This window comes from Sus scrofa, chromosome 13 (assembly GCF_000003025.6).
Source record: "Sus scrofa isolate TJ Tabasco breed Duroc chromosome 13, Sscrofa11.1, whole genome shotgun sequence".
NCBI classification, from domain to species: domain Eukaryota; kingdom Metazoa; phylum Chordata; class Mammalia; order Artiodactyla; family Suidae; genus Sus; species Sus scrofa.
The window spans coordinates 177357897-177378480 of NC_010455.5; the positions used below are offsets into that span (position 1 = coordinate 177357897).

A 20584-nucleotide genomic window follows, 5' to 3' on the forward strand; every position below is an offset into this window, starting at 1 on the left:
TACTCCCTAAGTATATGTTGCTTAAGTGGATTGACCTCTCCAGGTACAAAATATTGGTCTACTGCCTACACTTTAACATCAGCAATGAAATTGCCTTGGATAAGGTAGTATTTACTGTGACTTCAGTCCTCAGCTTTTATAAAGGGCTTATGTTAAAAAATGATCTATTTGAAAAATAGTCCTCCGACTTTTGCAAAGTTGCAGATGAAGGTAATTCTACTGGCTTTCCCATGATTTATACAAAAAAAGTCTCCTAGTAAGTTTTTACTTGCTTGAGATTTTAGCAGAATAAATATGTCTCTTCATAGGAATCTCATGTTATTTACTTGGACAGAAAGAGATAAAATAACATGTTATAAGGTTTTGCTCCTCTCAGAAGGGTTTAAGCCCCAAACTTCCCATTCAACAGCCACATGCCTAGTGATTTCTAAACACATTTTTGCTGCCCTCTATTCCTGTTTCCACTACTAATTAGCTTATTTTGCAGTGTGTTTAGACTTTAAGCTCTCGGATAGGGAATTTAGTAAAATAGAATGACTGCTTATACATGAAAAGTCACAATGTCATTTGAATTAATGTGGAAAATAATTCAGTGAGTGCCAGTATATTCAAATCAATTTAGGCCGCCCCTTAATTCTGTTGTGTCAGAAACCAGAAGTTACAAAAGTTGCATAAGACATGATGTTTCAGTGTTGTACCTTTTTAAATAATACATACCATTTATTTAGAAACCTTCTCTCAAAATCTCAAATGGTTGGGAAAATAAATATACATGTCATCAGGGGAAAAAATCATTTCTAGTAGCACTAAATTTAAGCATGAAAAACTTGAACTCTCTGAGGACAAGCTGTAACTAAAGAAAGATATCAAATAAAGTGCTGAGCAGGTAGAGCTTATTCCTGGGGAGCTAATCTAGCAAATTCCCATTCAAGAGTATGTTGAATATTGTCCCTAAATCTCACAGCAACTTTATTTTGTCAGTAAATAGCTTTGTGTGCCATTTGTATGTGTGTGTTCATGAATCTGTGTGGGTATTACAAAATTGAAGTTCTTGTGCATTTTACAATTACAGAGTCACTTTAGAAGAGACATTTGTTGGGAACGGGTGATAAATTATATTTTGCCATTTTATAATTATCCAGACTTAGCTTTATGCTCTAATTATTTTTCATGTTTCTAAGCTTTTCTATTGTTGGTCTTTAATAAGAGATAATCACCAACTCATTAGGATCCTGGGGGAAGGCAGTAATGGAAGGAGGAAAAATAGGAGGACCACGCTTTGCTTTCAATTCCATTTTTCCCTACAAAGTTGTATTGCACATCATTAACTTTGTTTTCATTCATCTAGTCTTTCCAGAATATAGTTTTATTTGTTTGCACTCCTTTTGTGGATGGTCCTCAGGCAGATTATTGTATCAGATTTATCAGTGCTGTGTATTGTTCTTAATTTTCCCTAATGGAATTCCTATTGGAGCCCTGGGGTCTGGTTTGGCTCTGCTGCATTCAATTGCACATGTGTAGAATGTTGCTCTGCTCCATTTGGGATTGTGTTCATCATAATTGGTCTCATTCTGCTTCTGTCTGGTATTTCCTGTTGTTGTTGACATGAAGCTCTGCACTTTCTAAACAAGAATATTTTCCACTCTGTTATAATTATGGTATTTATTTAGTCTGCAAATTTAGACATCTATAGCATTCTTTATTTGGAAACTTAACAGATGCATGGCAAGTTGGGATACATGGAATTTAAAGGTAGAATTGCATGTTCCCATTTACAGAAGCACAAATCCCCTTTGAGGGTGAGATGTCCTTACCTCCCTAGAATGGAAAAAGAAGCTCTTGCTTTGGTGGATGGAAAGTGAAGCCCTCGTTTAACCCATTTGATTAGGAGGTGTGGAGACTCTCTGGGGCATTATTCAGTCTGGTATGCCTGGCATGACCCCTAGAGGCTGAGTTAGTGCCCACCTTCCCTACGTCACTAGTACACTGAGTACATTTATCACATCTTGGATTCCGTCATTTGGAAATGCTGATTCAACCTGTTGGTTCTCTCATGAGGCTACAGCTTCCTGTAGGCTGGGACTGTATTTTGTCTGCTGCTTCTTCTGCCAGGGTATCTTCTATCAGTTCTTCCTATTTCAGGCCAAACTCAATCCCATTTATCATGGAAGTCTCACTGATCATACAAACACTCAGTGTTCTCTCCTACCTGTTAACTCCTGAAATGGATTTCTGCAACATCCACAGTCTTATATGGTTTGCTTCACTTTATACTTCTAATGTGAATGTTCATGCCTTACATCTCTTTCAACTGGTTTATAATGAGATCATATTATTTATCATTGCCAGACTCCCACTACATTGTGCCAAGCAAAACACTATGTATGCAGCATTTGTTTATTCATTTCTTTTTCTTTCTTTTTTTGCTTTTGAGGGCTGTATCTGCAGCTTAGGCAAGTTTCCAGTCCAGGGGTCCAATGGGAGCTGCGGCTCCAGACCTATACCTGAGCTCAGGGTAATGCCAGATCCCTAACCCACTGAGCGAGGGCAGGGAGGAAATCTACATCCTCATGGATACTACTCAGGTTTGTTACCACTAAACCAAAAGGGTTTATTTATTTAAAAACATTTGGGGGAGTTCCCGTCGTGGCGCAGTGGTTAACGAATCCGACTAGGAACCATGAGGTTGCGGGTTTGGTCCCTGCCCTTGCTCAGTGGGTTAACGATCCGGCGTTGCCGTGAGCTGTGGTGTAGGTTACAGACACGGTTCGGATCCTGCGTTGCTGTGGCTCTGGCGTAGGCCAGTGGCTACAGCTCCAATTCGACCCCTAGCCTGGGAACCTCCATATGCCCCGGAGCGGCCCAAAGAAATAGCAAAAAGACAAAAAAAAATAAAAAAATAAAAAAAATACAAACATTTGGTCATTCAAACGACAAATTATCTTTTCCTTCATATATACATATATATATGTATTATCTATATGTGATGTATATTATCTATATAGATATATGCGTACAAGTGTACACACATGTATAATATAAATGATATATAAATGTGTGTATGTATATATGCACACAAATAAAAATGCAAATGCATATATATATAATGCACATGAGTATACATATACATATGTAGAAATATAAATGCCTATATAATTTGTCCAGAAGAAACAGAAATTATCTAAAGCATTATCAGTCTGGGACACCTGTCTTGATGCCCGTAATCTCTGTTAGGTGCCCCTTTTTCATACCCCTTGTGTATATTCATCATACCTTTGATTCTGCTGAATTGAAAATTCTATGTGTGTGTGTGTCTGTGTATGTATGTGTGTATCTCCTTCTACTTTTATTGGCTATTGGCTACAAAATGCATTTTTTTTTTTAAGAGCTGCACCTGCGGCATATGGAAATTCCTGGGCTAGGTGTCCAATTGGAGACACAGCTCTCGGCCTCTACCACAGCCACGGTAATGCCAGATCCGAGCCATATCTGCGACCTACACCGCAGCTTGTGGCAATGCCAATGCCAGATCCACTGATTGAAGCCGGGGATCAAATCCACATCCTCCTGGATACTAGGGGGTTTTTTAACCTGCTGAGCCACAACAGGAACTCCCAAAATGCATTTTAAGTATTATACTTCTTTTCATTTGTAATGTTTTTAAAAAGATCCAACATACCTTTCTACTTGAGAGTCAATGATAAAAACAGCTCTTATCATTATAAATTTTAACTTTTAAATAATATAGCCAGTCAAATGATTTTGATAGGAATTAGATGATATTGGACATTTAACACACATATTTCTTTAAATTTATACTTTGTTGTAATATGCTTTAAATGCCAGGGAAATGCTAAGAAAAATTAGCATCATCAACATCAATGAAGACAGGGATTTAACCATTCATGGATAATCACTTGTACAAGAAAGGATTGCACATTTATTGAAAATGTTTTAATCCCTTTTCTTAAGCTGACTGCCACTTTCCTCTTGTGTCTTCTTTTTCCAGGCTGCTTCCATTTGCCTGTTTCATCTTTTTTATGAAACCAACAATTACCCATAGGCAACTCATCTCAAATCACCTATGTTGAAGCATTATAATCTATTGATTGCATTCATCTACCATTATTCAAAATTAATCAAGTATATTTAAACACCTACTCTCCTCATTTCACTTTAATTTTCCTTGTATATCTTCTTTTACACTTAATGCCAGTGAAATTTCATGTAGTGGTAATCCTCAGTTTCTCTTTTGTACTTTTATATTTATCCATTTCTGAGTACACTGAGTACACATCATTACTAGTAAGTTACTTTCTGCATTCCACTGCAGCTTGATTCTATATTGTCTTACTGACACATTCTAAGTTCTCTCTCTGTACATATTGTGTGATCCACTATTAGCAAAGTTCCATTTGAAGTAGAACCTAGTGATGACACACAATTGCCTTAAAAAATGAACAAACTATTCTTTTAGAAGAGTTGGGAGTTAGAGGTTGGGGGAGACAATGAATGCGTTTTCATGCTTCCCTTTTAGCCTAGTGATTTCAAGCTTCATGATACACAAAAGAAATTTGGAAGAACTAAGGACGATCTGGAATCTAAACCGTTGCTCAAGAGCTCAGCACTGATATCAGTTAAGTCTTTAAAACACTATTAAAAATGGAAGGATATGTGCAAGTCTCACTCCATCTCCATCAGCTCTGAATACCTGGGATTCACATATGTCTGTCTCATGATTTAATATTGACTTAAAAAAAAAAAAAAACACAGCAAAGCATGGCATGCTTGCCTTGAGGGCCACCAATGTAGGGCCTAGGGACAGAATGAGGTTTGACAGTTTCTAGTACTCCTCAAAGTGGGTTCACATAGTCTCAAAAAATGCCCCAGGAATAAGAGTTTTATGTCATATTAGATTTAAACGGATTTGAAAAGGAGTAAGTAGTAAAGAAATCGCTATATATTAAACCATCAAAATTTTTTTCTCCTTTATCTTCTTCTTCGTGTTTTAAAATACCTATTAAAATTCCATAGACTATTTTGAGAAAAAGTAGAATACTGGCTGATGTGACGTGGTGACAGGGGAGTTAGTGAAACTGATACAGATTTTATTGCTTGCAAATTTTTTGGCAAACCTTGCTTAGTCTCTCATTTTTCCTTAGCTCACAAACATTCATCAAAAAGATACTTTTCTAGCGATCAGGGCCAGACTTCACAGAAGATGTTAATCTATTTATGAAGGCAAATGCTATTTCTGTTTTAATTATTCTGAATATTTAATTCTTGGCATCATATCTCCATGCTTGCTTGCAAAAGGAATGAATAAGTAAACAACAACAACAAAAAATGGTTTGTCAGAAACAAATTATTCATAAATGTTGCCTAGAAAAACACCATCTAAAAATTGACCAAAAAATGTTGTCTGCTACCCAGAATATGTATCCATCAAGGCATATGACAGGCAAAGGGTCCTATGGCACTGTGATCTAAGGGCAGTTACAGGGGCCTGCAAATTCGACATTGACCCGAGCCCAAGATTATTGTATTTGAATTAGGAGATGAAAGTATCTTTCCTTGATCCATTCTGAAGATAAATGAATATGTATATTTCTTATAGCTTGACAGCTACAAAGAGAAAATATGTGGACTAGAAGATGCAAAGGAGGTCACCTTCATAGTTCTTTATAAATTAAACACACAATCATACAAGTGTCTTGCGTCATCTCTGGGATTCTCATGTAACAGATTCCTTCCCTGGGCTTGATGAAAATTCCTTCTGAGGGTGAAGGCCAACACCAGGACTGGGCTAAAACTCATCAAGGTGAAAGAGTCCTTTAAAGCTTTTTAGCTTTTTTTTTTTTTTTTTCTATTTCTTTGGGCCGCTCCCGCGGCATATGGAGGTTCCCAGGCTAGGGGTCCAATCGGAGCTGTAGCCACCGGCCTACGCCAGAGCCACAGCAACGCGGGATCCGAGCCGCGTCTGCAACCTACACCACAGCTCACGGCAACGCCGGATCGTTAACCCACTGAGCAAGGACAGGGACCGAACCCGCAACCTCATGGTTCCTAGTCAGATTCGTTAACCACTGCGCCACGACGGGAACTCCTAAAGCTTTTTGAGACAGCATATTGCCCTCCTCTCCAACGAGACATTCTACTTGCCTTTTCTTTAGAATTCTTATGTCCTGGTTTTCTGTTATTGCAATTTTATATCACATCTCTGCTATGAAGTGAAATTTAGTATGATCTGATCTCTTCTTTGAGTGAGAGAAAATACATTTTCACAAATTGAGGACATTCAATATTATTTATTGCTGAAATGATTTTTTGCAACATTGATATGTCTTTTCTCTAGCTCATGTACAACAATTAAAAGAATATTGTATTACTTTGATAAGCCTTTCTGATAATTTTGCACTTCTGCCATTTGTTGGAGATTCCATGGCACACCAATTTTCAGCAAAGCAATGATTCTTTCGTAATTCCTTTACCATTTATCATATTGGTAGCTGATATATTTTGTCTTTAACCACATACATTGTGTATTGCTTTTGGTTATATTAATGCACATTATTCGTAATTATTTTAACACTAGCTTTTGTTATCGTTAATTTAAATTAAACTCTGAAATGTATTGTCCATTTACCGCATTTCTGAAAAAGGTTTTTTTAAACAAATTGCTTATATTAAAGTTTTTTTTAATTTTTTCCTGTCACTATGATTAATTTTTTTTAAATTTTTAATTTTCTTTTCTTTTTAGGGCCGCACCTGTGGCATATGGAAGTTCCCTAGGTGTCAAATTGGAGCTGCAGCTGCAGGCCTATACCACAGCCATAGCAATGCCAGATCTGAGCCATGTCTGTGACCTACACCACACACAGCTCAAGGAAACAGTGAATCCTTAAACAACCGACCAAGGCCAGGGATTGAACCTGCATCCTCATGAATACTATTCAGGTTCATTACCTCTGAGCCACGGTGGGAACTCCTGATTATTAATTTAAGGGACACAAAAATTCTTTTTTAGAGATGATCTGATCCTGTTATTGTACTTAGTGAAAAAGAATGGGATATTTATGAAGTGCAATCAAGAGAATTTTGCTGTCTTTTTTTTATTTTTAGAGCCTAACCTGCAGCATATGGAAGTTCCCAAGCTTGGGGTCAAACCAGGGCTGCAGCTGCAGGCCTACGCCACAGCCACAGCAATGCCAGATCTGAGCTGTGTCTGTGACCTACACCAAAGCTCATGGTAATGCCGGATCCTTAGCCCAATCAACGAGGCCAGGGATTGAACCTGTACCTTCATGGATCCTAGTTGGGTTCTTAACCTGCTGAGCCATAACAGGAACTACAAATTTTGCTTTTCTAACCAGTCCCTAAGATAACTTTTCAATTATCTATCATTAAAAAAAAAATTATCATGAACTACTGTAAAGCAATTTAAATACATCCATTTTCTCCCAATTCTCACAATATTTAAAAATAATTTATTAAGTGATTTTATAGCCAAGAAGTTTGTACTTTATCCATCTGTAGGTCTCTATGGGTTGGGGAAGGTTGGATCTGCAAAGTAGTGCTTATAGAGTTGGATCTGTAATTTTGAATATTTTTAACATTCTTCATCAGTGACTTTTAGTCACTACTGTAAGTCAACAGTAATTTCTATTAATCACCACACAACCCATAGCTGAATAAGAAAATGAGATTGCACATTTGGTCACAACATACTAATGTAGAATCCTAAAAGTGACAAAACGATATGTTTTTGATTTATCTACAAGCAAGTCTGTTTTACATAAATGGCTTTTTTACAAATTTGAAATGTGAATATATTTTATTTTTTTCCCAGTGAGTACACAATACACAATTCTTTGACAATACTATAACCAATTTTATGTCAATTTCTTTTCTGATCTAACAACATCAAATGAAACACATTAAGATTTTGGACGCTGTCTGGTGATTTTAACTACAGGTAAAAAATCCATCTATAAAACAAAATATAAAAAGTCTACCCACGGCCACAAAATCCCTTTTCTTGCAACACTTTAAAGTCACAATAAATGCTTTTGAAAATTATTAGATAAGAAAAATTTGTATATTGAACTTCATTTAAAAAAAGTCTGGTGTTTCATTTGAAGTACATATTATAGAGAAGCAGAATAAAAGCAACATCAGCTCTAAGATAATGTGGAAAGACATGTTGCTTTACACCAATTCTTGTCATGTAATTCTGGAAATACAATACACAGAAGCAGATGAAAAATTAGTGAATGTTATGGTTCTGCATATCTTTAATACTGACACACAATCACCTTCCAGTGAAGAAGATACACCACAGTTCAGAGCTCATCGGTATTATCATTCTCTTGTCAATGAACAATTACATAACATTGTTGGACAGAAATTTGGAGGTGTTCTACTAAAGTCATGCAAACTTTCAACTCAAATCCCATTGAAGGTATATTTAAATACTTCGAGCATTAGACTATGACCTAGAATATCATTTAATGGTTTGTTTCCCAAAGAAAGTCAACTTGCAAGGTTTTTACTTCCCTTTGATTACAGGCTCTCTTAAATGTTGGTCTTGATTTTCCTATAGTCTCCACTGAACTGGATTCAAGTCCTGTGAAGAAATTGTCTTCGTGCCCCCGTACTAACCCATCTTCCTTTAAATAAGGCATGAGCAAGGTATGGAGGAGGGGCAGGGCGACTCTGCCTGTGTACTCCAAGGAACACCTGCTTTGTGGCATTGATTCAGCCATTTCTCCTAGGAAGATGTTGCGGGTTAAGAATGGAGCTGTGCCTTCGTGGGTGTGACTGCACGGAGGCCTTGCCTCTGAGTGCAGGATGACCTTCTCTCCCACCCAGCTTTCCTTCTGACAGCTTACACAGGCCTCTGTTCAGACCTGCACACGTGTGAGCTCTGTGAATTTCCAATCACATTCATTCAATTGGCTTTAAAGTGAAAAAAGAAAATCATGGTAGCTCTCCTGACAGTCTGGCTTATGAGAAGGTTTTTGTTTGTTTGTTTGTTTTTTAACAGATAGCAAGTTGACAGAGGCTTTTGATTTGGGGTAGTGTTCCTGAATACATTTGGATAGCCACAGCACTTTTTTCTTGCTTTCTATCTGAGGATGATATTTGGGGTGCAAGATTAGACCAATTTATTTAAAACTAGATTTAACAGGAGATATGAACTATTCTAAAAAAGCATGCAAAAAACTCATAAGGCCTGATGTAATGTAACTAAAACAGTACATTTTTATGCACTGGAAGACAATCAGAAAGATATAATGCTGTGCCCTGAATTACTCCAGAAGTCACTTGCATGTATACACTCTGTCTTGGTTTATTAGTCACACACACCTGCCAGTCACCAGGGGTAAAGGTCTTTGTGTAATATATGTAATGAATTCAAGTTTTAGGCTAATTGGGTTATAGAGGAGCATAAAGAGGAAACAAAAAGGAACAAAACTTTGTTTTTAAATAGAAAGAAGTGAAGTAAATAAAAAAAATTAAATCTTTCATATCCTAACGTTGTGAATAAGTATGCATTTGTTCTTCACAGAAATGTCTCCTCCTCCTCAGTCTCTGTTTCAGAAAAAATCTACCTGCATTAAAAATTCAGGCATTGATGACAGAGTTGATAAGGGGATTAATGTGTGTCTCAGAATCCTTTCTCTTTTCCGTGAAGAAATGAAGTACATGGACCAAGAAGATGTTGCAGCCATAACAACATTATGTTCCTCTACTCCTGCCTGTGCGAATGCAGTCTCAGGGAATTAAAACGATGGAAATATGTCACTGTGTCCTTCCTTTGCTAGGGCAGCACGACAAAAAACTGGCAACTGAGCCAATAATGCACCGAGTATGAACTGTCTTTCAAACTGGTCCCAGAGTGGATAATTGACCCTTATTACATTGAATATTTTTCAAAGTACCAACTACTAAGATATCATAGGGAAAACATGAGAAATTATAACTAGAAGTAGAATTTACAATGGTGTAGGCAACACAGGGAAAAAAATGTCACAAGTGGGAATTTCAGGAAAGTTCTGGAATTTCCGCAAAGTTCTCTTCTACTTGACTGATTAACTATACATGTACAGTAGCTAACATATGTTTCAAAGTCATATTCATTGGGATGATACATGACTGATGTTCAGGAACTCCTTGTTCTCAAAGTTGTGAAAACAAATGAGGCAGGACACTGTTATTAATGTCCACTTACGAGGTTTGGTTTTATTTAAAAAGTGTATAAACATGCATTTTTCTCCTTTAAAATTTTTCTTTTCAATGTACTCATTCAAAATGGGTCAAACATATTTTAGTTGGCAGCCAATTTCTGAGAATGTCCCATAAAATATTTATTCCAATAAATCTACTTACTTGAACTGAACATACTCTGAGCACTGCTTTTTAAGCACTTACAATTTGGCTATACATTTGGTGGGATAAACTTCACTTCTTAGTCAAATAAAACACAAAATTGTATATAGACTGCATTATTTTGAAAACATCATGATGAAGTGATGCAGCTCTATCCTCTAGCGTGTACTGTACATGTACTAGAAAGATGAAACAAGAGATAGATTGCAATAAAGATTTGTATTTGGAAGCAGCCCGAGTATGTCCTAATAATAAATTGGCCTCTTTAACTATTTGCTAGATATTCTAGAGTTCATTTTGTTTGTTTCCTTGGGGAACTTCACATTATGTTCTGACTTAATGAGTTGGAGAGATTAGTTATGGTAATTCAGAAAATGCTTTTTAAAAAAACTGTCATATAAATACAGCTCTTGCGAAACACTTTAATTTCCTTCTGCTTGTTGTAATTCTCAGACGGGTCAATTACAATGACAGGTAAAGGCTGATTCTAAATATAACTTCCATTTCCTTTCTTTTTTTTAAAGCAAGTTTAGTGTATCTTTGCTACTTGTATATTTTAATGCCTATTCAGTCTTAAGACTTCAACTTCCTTCTTTGACCCCTACTTTTGTCAATAGTAAAAGCTTTGTTTTTTAATTGACTCAGTCCCTGATGTTCCAAAAAGACTTAGCCAACACCACTGATCCTTGCATCTTCCTATTTCTACACCCCAACTTAAAACCCCCTAACGTGATTGGTTACAACCAGCATTATCCAACCTAGCTTACAGTACAGAAACTCCCTTCACATTCAGTCTTTTTCTTCATGTCACGAGGAGTAGAGATTTGTGCTTATCACCAAATAAAATTGCAGTGCAAAATTTAAACATAAAAGTTACACAATTAAAAGTTAATATATGGCACCACAGCCTATTAATTCACATATAGTACAACAGACCAATAAGAACAGACAAGAATATGAACAGAGCTAAAAAGAGTGAGCTTGCATAGCAATGCACAAAAGAAATTATATACAGAGGAAAATCCTTTTCTTCCTGGAGGGCGAGCTTTGTTTTCTTTTTTATATACTCCTGACAAGAAAGAGTTAAGGTGGGTGGTGTACTTAAGAGAAGAACACAAGTAAAATATCTGTGGGATATGTGTGGCTGTGTGTCTTTACATTGCATTTACAGTTCTTTTTAATAGTACATAAATAAAGAAATTGTTCATTGCACTGTTTAGTGTCATCACTTCCATGAGTTCAGACCTGATGGTCCTTCAGAGCAGCTTTGCATGTCTCCTCTCAGTTACTCTGTAAAGAGATTAAAAAAAAAATTAGAAATAAGTTTGCATTTAAATTAAGTATTCTTTGTCATGGTCAGCATAACAAAAAGCAAAGCAAATGGAGAATAAATGAAGATATAGCATCTTGGATTTTATGAGGTTGTGAATTTTAAAAATTTTACTTACAGAAAGGGAAAAAAAATGAAACACTATAAAAGCTGAAAATTTTAAATCTGAGTAGACCATTTTTACACTTCTTTTCAGTCTATAATTACTCTAATATAATAAAGAAAAATCCAAGTAGTCCTGAATAAAATTAAAAATTATAAACACATGTTAATTTTAATCAGATTAATAATAGACAACAGTAGCGTTAACTCCCAGGAAAAGTTACAGTTTTGAAAGTACTTCCACTTTTCATTATCTCATGGCATCCCGCAGTCTGTGATGCGAGCATTAAGAGTAACTTAATTTTTTACACAAGAAAATGGATTAGGAGGGTAGTTTACTTCCCCTTCTTATATAACTACTGGTTGAGAAGACTGAACTCAGGGCTATTCCTTCAGATAAAATGAATTCAAGGAAGCAGCTGAAAATATTCAGCAAGTATAATTCTGAAATTGATAGCAAAATTGGCAACTTTTTTTTTCTTTTTAGGGCTGCACCTGCAGTATGTGGAGGTTCCCAGACTAGGAGTCGAATTAAAGCTGCAGCTGCCAGCCCACACCACAGCCACAGCAATGAGGGTCTGAGCCGTGTCTGCAACCTATACCTCAGGTCATGGCAACGCTGGATCCTTAACTCAGTGAAGGAGGCCAGGGATTGAACCTGAATCCTCATGGGCACTAGTTGGGTTTGTTACTGCTGAGACACAATGGGAACTCCAAATTGGCAACTTTCATGATGAAATTAATACAAAGAGTTCAATGCTTTCTGCTGTGTGTGTGTGTGTGTGTGTGTGTGTGTGTGTGTGACATATTATGACATCCTATCATTCTCTAGTATTTTACATCTGGAAAGTAGATTTAATTATATTAACTACCAATGCCAATTCTTTATTTAATGGGAGAAATTTATCTATGTTATTATAAATGAAGTATTGAAATAAACTAAATCAAAGATGCCCTTTTCTAGGTTGACTACCTAAATTAAAAATAAATAAATAAATGAAGAGAAACTAGGGGATGAAGAATTCCCAAGAAGGTTCTTTAACAGTACCAAAGGGCCAATATTTCTTTACTGCACTCTCTTAAAAAAGCAAAGAAAACTCAAAGAGAACTACATTTAATTAACTTGTTAGTATTATGATTAATTGTCCAAATTATGCAATTTTTGTACAGAATAATTCAAACCCGTGGCGTTCCCATCATGGCTCAGTGGTTAATGAACCTGACTAGTATCCATGAAGATTCGGGTTTGATCCCTGGCCTCGCTCAGTGTGTTAAGGATCTGGAGTTGGGTGAGCTGTGGTATAGGTTACAGACACAGCTCGGATCCCATGTTGCTGTGGCTGTGATGTAGGCCGGCAGCCACAGCTCCAATTCGACCCCTAGACTGGGAACCTCCATATGGTGGGTTCCTTTTCAGGGTGGGTGTGGCCATAAAAGACAAAAAAAAAAAAAAAAGCAAAGCAATTCAAACTTGAAACAGAAGAAATGTTTGTCTGACTGATGTAAAATAGCAAAGGTCTTTGTTAGGACCAAACCTGTTCAAACACATAATTTATTTTTTTCTCATTGTAAAGCAAGTTTTCTACCATTCTGAAATTTGTTTATTGGGGCAATGTTATCAGTGGGGCTCAGGACATGCCAATATGGTATCTTGGCATATTGAATATCTTAAAGTGAGGGAATATGAAAAAAAAAAAAAAAAAGCAGAGGCAGAAAGATCACTCTAACCTCATCCTTCTTCCCTGAAACAGGTCACAAGACTCCTATATGACAGTTCCCCTTCCTGTACCAGGAGAAGGGAAGATATTCTTTTCACCAGAGATGGGGTATTTGGAGATGAAAAATCTGTAGCTCATCCAACAAACCTTGATGAACCAACCCTTGTCTTCCTAGTTACTTCTTCACCATTTACTACCTCCGGCCCAAACCCCTCTACTCATCAGCTTTTCGCACATTCAGTCTTTTTTTGTCTAAAAGGATCAAAAAGCTTCCTGCTCTGGTCACTTCTTTGAGTCTTCATTCTCCTGTGAAGGCTCCTGTGTACATGGAAAAAGTCAATGAAATTTGTGTGCTTTTTCCTATTAGTCTGTCTCGTCAATTTGGTTTTCAGACCTAGTCAGAGATACTAAGAGGGTTGGAGAAAACATTTTTCTCCCTTATGTTATTAACTCAATATTCGTTCTGAATCACCATAGCCTTTTTTGTTGTTGTTGTTGTTGTTATTGTTGCTATTTCTTGGGCCGCTCCCGCGGCATATGGAGGTTCCCGCTAGGGGTTGAATCGGAGCTGTAGCCACTGGCCTACGCCAGAGCCACAGCAACGCGGGATCCGAGCCGCGTCTGCAACCTACACCACAGGTCACGGCAACGCCGGATCGTTAACCCACTGAGCAAGGGCAGGGACTGAACCCGCAACCTCATGGTTCCTAGTCGGATTCGTTAACCACTGCGCCACGACGGGAACTCCCACCACAGCCTTTTAAACGTCCTAAAGCACTTACATAATTCACCTGTAAACTGTCCTTGACTATTTGAGCCCATATATCCTATGTCAAGAAGGTCGCTGGCATTGCGCTGGTGGCTTCCCCTCAATGCCTCGGCTTTCCTAGGTCCAGTGGATCCCTTAGAAGAAGCTGTTCCTGATGAGCTATGACCCCCTGGAGATGGGAAACTAGGCTTGCTGTAGGGCACCAAGGTCTCCTCTGAAAAAAGAAACACAAAGGGTTGAGTTAAATAGCAACTTGGAGGCAAAAAAAACCTCAACTTTAAATGCAAGCTAAGCTATTTTATCAATTCACTTTAGTAAAATTAAAAAGAGAGGTTTAATAAGGCCCCTAAATAAAGAAATTGGCCTTTAAAGGAATTTCCACGTGCAAGTGACATTTTCCTACAATAAGGAACTGAAACAGGATTAAATTTAGGGATCCTAGGAAAAGTATATGTTTTATAATATTTATGTTTTCAAAATTTAATTTCATTATAAAAGAGATTTGCATACAATGATTTATTTAATGAAAGCATTTCTGAGAATAATTTCTGGGTTTAAAATGAGGCTGTAATTTAATTTTTTTCATTAAGATGGAAGAAATATCTTTTGTTTTAGTTTAATTTATGGCAATATTTTCTCAATTGATTTAGATAAAGAACTATTTATCAGTTAAAACCTAAACGTCTTAAATTTCTATTGTTTCTTGGGATAGAAATATATTATTTGAAAAGCTGTGTATTTCCTTAAAAGAAAAAAGAAATACTTATTTTAATCAACAATGTCAATATTTTTTATGTACCATCTCTCTAAAAATGACTCATGATGTTCATTACTAAATACTTAACACTTTTAATTATTCTCTTTCTCTCTTTTTTCTTCTTTCTTTTTTTCCCCTCTCTAACTCTCCACTCCACTCTATTGTTTTCTTGCATTTTAGGTATGGGTTATTATTACCGGGATCAGATGACTGAAAAAAAACAATGCTGACTGGATTTAGTATTTCTCTTCTTAGACTTTAATGACAATTATCATATGATTTTTCTCTCACAGCACTAATGACGTAAGTTTCCTAAATGTTTCACTAGATCTAGATACTAATGAGTATCAGTTGACCTTTCATAACTATTTAAAAAAACCTTAGCACCAAGTTGTGACAAAATATAATTATTGAAAATTCATGAGTAGAAGACATATCTAGAAAAAACTGAGTCCAAATGAATAAAGGAATGTGTAAGGAAACTTTCAATTTTGAGTGTGTGTGTGTGTGTGTGTGTGTGTGTGTGTGTGTGTGTTTTAATACTCAATGAATCCTGACATAAGAAGAGATGTTCCAGAAAATGCATTTCTATAATTGGCTCAATATTCACCACCACCAACAACAAAATCCAACCACAAACCATGACATTTATTTTTGAGACATTTCCAGGCAGCTTGATTTATAAACAAAAACACTTCCCATTGAAGTAGTTAATAATTGACTACATTTAATTAGCTGGAACAAGTTCAGGTCCAGTTTCACCTTTACTAGTATGAGGAGTCTGTGACTGCATGTTTGTTGACAGCTTTGCTGTTTCCATTAATTTACCAATTTGACTGAAGTGAGCTCTCTTCTCAAAATGACTAGTTACTTCAGTCAAAATGAACAAACTGGTTGAAGGCAGAGACTGAACTGTTACTAAAGATGAAATTTAGTGGTCTTAAAAGTATATAACCATTAAAAGGCAAAAAAAATCAAATGGTATCCTGAGCACTACAGATGAAGCCTGGAGGTCTCTTGGCCTCAGAGACCCTACGAGAGGTTAACGTAAGCCATGATCCCCCTGGACTCAGCCTTAAGGGATGTGCCAGTGAGCTCTGCTGCGGAATTCCAACTTCAATTAGCGATTCAAGGCAAACTCATTTCAGACGCCCTTAAACAACTGGCATTTCCAAAATACCTGGTTAAAAAAAAAGGTAAAAGTCCACACTTTCTTGGGACTGTGTAGAACACACCTGGTCCAACACCTTGTTTGTGGAGGGCTTTCCGTATGTCTTCTTGGCGTTCTGTGGAGTTTATCCATTCCTGGGTTTGTCGCTGCCACTCTAGGGATGTTTTGGCTGGACAATCCAATGAGCTCTTTGTGTCTTCTAAGTTGGATGCTTGCTGTCTCTCCAGAGAGCTTCCTTTTCTCTCTGTTGAGTTTTCCACGTTACCAGCATGCTGGTTCGGGCCTATCTGTTGCCTTAAACCCTGACCTGGAGGGGGATCTGGTGGTGGTGGAAGATCTAAAAATTTTGAATAATGTTTAGAATGGACTAACATGTAATGAAAAATACAGGTTTTAATTCAAGATGAAGAAAAAAAACTCTTGCCCTCCTAAAAGCATCACCCATGCAAAGATAAATTTTGGGGGAAAAGGTCAGTTATTTATATCTAAATCACATATTTTTGAAGTCTTTGCAATCTTTTGATCACCTTATCTTTGAAATAAAATTGACTGGTTTTATCCAACTATTGTACAGGGAAAGAGTCTTCAGTTGCACACGGAGGCTAATGTTCTCAACACCAAGGGCAGTTTATGATTTCTCCATATTTAATCCATTGTCCACTGTTACCTCCTCAAAGTAGAAATAGCTTAACAAAAAATGACTAAGAATTCTAGCAGCTGTGTTAATAAAAGGCCCTGGGAAGAATAAAAGCTGCCCTGCCAATCTCCATAGGAAATGTTGCCCTCGGGAAATTAAGAACTGTATACCATATCATATGCAGCATATGACTGCTCTTATCCGTGTATGTGGCACATTTAGCAACAGTCAAAGGGTTAAGCTAACATTTATTAAATGCAATTAACATTCTGCCTGACAACCAATTCTGGCTGTTCATTTCATGAGTTAGCTAATGAGTTACAACTAATATATTATAATCTTCCAATATATTAATTTTAATAAGTAATAACCAATGTTCAGAGTTTAGATAGAATATGCTTCATGGTGCTAGAGTAGACAATGCATCATGAAAATCTGAGATGTAGTGGAATAGATAATTTTTCATAAAAGCTCTTTACATTAAATATCAGATATGAAAATCTAAGAGTTTCAACACTCAGATAATTTTTCATTTTCCATTTATTATCTCTTCAAACCACGACACTTTTATATTTTGAAAGTCAATTGTGAAATTGTAGCCCCTTCTTTCATATTTCTTTAAGTATTATACTAGTTTTATTACACAATTTATACCATTATACTAGTCCTGAAATTACTTTGTTGAAGATTTTGAAATCTTCTAAACATTCTAACATTATTTTGGATTATTATCATTTTTCTCGCATGCTGCTGCAAACTTCTTTGTTCACCCTAGAATATCAGTAACTATAATATTTGTTCACAAAGGTCAAATATCATGTTTACTCATATACATTATTTGCATCGTTAATAGAGGATACTGTATATAACATAGGTAATTATTTCCCATGCCATTTGAGTAATGACGCACCTGTTTCTAAGTATTGTTTGTGAAATTTAAAAGAAAAAAGTATAAATTTCTTATATTCAAGAGAGAGTTTCTTTAAGGAAGGCTAAGTTGCTCCTTCCAAAGATTATTAAGAAGCTTCACACTCTCATTGATGAGTAAAATGAGACTGTCTTCCATTGAATTCACAATGAAAACCTCCTCAGCATCTGCTTGAGGAATTCCCACGTTGGAGCAGCATTCCCGGTTCTTACGTAGGTCCTCTTGTTAGATTATGAACTACTAATTATTGGAGGGAACAGGGTTTCTATCTGGAAGAATAGAATTGCAATCGGAATATTTCTTCCGAAATGAAGAGCTAATCCAATATTGAGAGTTCTGTTTGTTGAATAATCCACGAAGGAATTTGGTGGTTCCTTTATATTCAATACTGACTTCCTTCAGTATGTATTATTATAAATGCAAATTAATTACTTCATTTGCCTTATTGGACTTAAGACTGCCAGTAGGGGGAAATTATTATATTTGCTTCCAAAATAACATATCTTGTCATTGATTTTTATTCTCCACCAGAACAGCTTAATTTTTAAAATGGCCAAAATGGCATCTACTTATGCTAGCTAAAATTCTGATTACTATTTAATTTAACCTAAAATTATATGGCTACATAATTAAGTAATATCCTTGGAGTTTGTATATTCTAAGAAGAAAGAACATTGCAAGCACATCGAAATAAATAAACTGGAACAAAGATGAGATTAAGAATGGCTGTGGAAAACATGAAAGTATGTAATCAAATATGTTTACTTAAATTAAATTTATTATTCATTTCTCTGTTGATTCATTTCAACTAAATCAATTCACTAAAGAGTCTCTTACTGGCCTACTGAGGATTTGCTATTGTTAGGCACAGGAGAGTCCAATGATGTATGTGCCATTATTATACTCTCTCTCTCTCTCTTTTTCTTTTTCTTTTTGGTAAGAAAAAGAAGGCACAAAGAAATCAAGTATCTCCAGCCTGGGGCTCTCTTTCCATGAACTCCAGACTCATCTAACTAAATCCACATGGGAGAGTTCAGCTTTGATGTTTAGAAAGCATCTCAAATTTCACACATCGAAACAGAGCTCTAGACCTTCCTCTAGAAAATAGGCTTCCTCTTTAGTGTTCATTATCTCATTTACTGTAAGTTGGCCAAAACTTTGGAGTAATCTTTGGCTTCCCTACTTTACAGGCTTTATTAATTTCATGAACAAATTCTGTGGGCTCTACTGCCAAACTGTACCCAGAATCCAAGCTTTCTCATTGCGTCCACTGATTATAGCTTGACATGAATCTTTAGCATCTATTTTCTATATTACTTCTATGATTTCCCATGTGGTTTCCATGATTGCATGTAGAAGCACATTCAGTCTATCTCAAGATAACAGCTAGAATGGCTTTTTTTAAAAATAAAAACATGAGGAAAATCCTGTCAGTCTTCTGTCATTTACACACACACACACACACACAAACACACACACACAACCTTTCAGTAGTTTCTCATTCAAAGTAAAGGATCTTGGGATTGGTTGATGCACACTATTACATTTAGAATGGATGAGCATTTACTTTTCTTTTAAAAGTAAAGGGCCAGTGTCCTTATAGAAATTTAAAGGTCCCATAGAACACTAGCCCTCACTTACCTAACATCACAATCTATTTGGTTGTTCTGTCTGCTTTAGTCACATTGCTCCTCTTCCTTTTTTATCAAATACTTCAGAATTCCACTTGCTGTTCTCATTTCTTGGAATAACTTTTCCTCAGATATCCACAATGTTCTTTCCCTTATAATATTCCATGTTTTCACAAATGTCATCTTGGTAAGGCCTTCCCTGAGCCCTCCTACTTTAAAAATATCTCCCTTCCCTTTATATTTCTCAATTTCTTTCCTACATTTGTTTTTTCCATGACACTTACCACTATCTTACCTACTTTTCATTTTTGCTTATATATTTATGTTGGTCTTTATCTTCTCTCACTAGAATGTAAGCTCCAGGAGGGCAGGGAATTCTGTCTATATGGTTCCCATTGCCTATTATTTGGTAATTGCTTAACAAGTATTTTAATGACAAGATTAGAGAATGAAGAAATTTGCTCAACGGTTAAAGTCAGTCTGTGCCAGAGCTGGGAAAGATCCCCTTCTCTGAATAGATAGTAAGGATGAGAGAAGGACAGGCTAGAAGGAGATGATGTAGGGGAAAAATGTTGAAAGAGAACTCCTTCTCTGCCTCCTTTGTTCGGCCTTGGTCAATATATTGGCTTCAAAAGATATTCTTTGGCTTATGCAAATGATTTGGACTGAACAATACCTGCCTAGGTGAGACTTTATCCGAGGGAGAACACTCCTTAACACGTGTGTGGGTTTTTCCATAGCCTTTGAGACAGAGATTGATATCTCCTAACATTCCCAATTCCTCTTATTGGACAAGGAGAGATGACTTTCTCACCCCTGTAGTTCGTTTGATGCCATGTGACATGGTTCTTGCCGGTGAAGGAGAGTGACCTGCATCACTTTCAAGTCTAGTCATAGAACCTCCCAGATAATCACTCAGGTTGGGTCTTCTCCTCCCTCTGAAACCACCAAGGTTCCATAGTGTAATAATGGTGCCCCAATATTTAAGAAGCATACCTCTTTATACTATGACGAAAAGAGAGCCCCCTGACCTTTATACATCATTGTGCCCATGAAAAACAAATTTTTACTGTGCTAAGCCACTGAGAGGTAGAAGCTGTTTGGTGTAGCAGCTAGCAATAATTACCTTGATTAATATACTCATAAAAC

The 20584-nt window shown here is 36.5% G+C and overlaps 1 protein-coding gene across 25 annotated transcripts in view; it reads right to left on the bottom strand.

Moving 5' to 3' along the window:
* Positions 7816 to 20584, bottom strand: part of ROBO2 (roundabout guidance receptor 2) — a 1674316-nt gene continuing 1661547 nt past the window's right edge. For 12 of the 25 annotated variants that reach the window (XM_021071393.1, XM_021071387.1, XM_021071386.1 and 9 more), the window contains 3 exons: positions 16304 to 16576; positions 14325 to 14525; positions 7816 to 11682 (listed from right to left, as the gene is read on the bottom strand). In XM_021071393.1, the coding sequence (XP_020927052.1) occupies positions 11681 to 11682; positions 14325 to 14525; positions 16304 to 16576 (476 nt within the window). In that variant the 3' untranslated portion in view covers positions 7816 to 11680. The remainder of the gene's footprint in view (positions 11683 to 14324; positions 14526 to 16303; positions 16577 to 20584) is intronic. The other 13 variants (XM_021071400.1, XM_021071395.1, XM_021071398.1 and 10 more) reach the window with 3 other exon arrangements.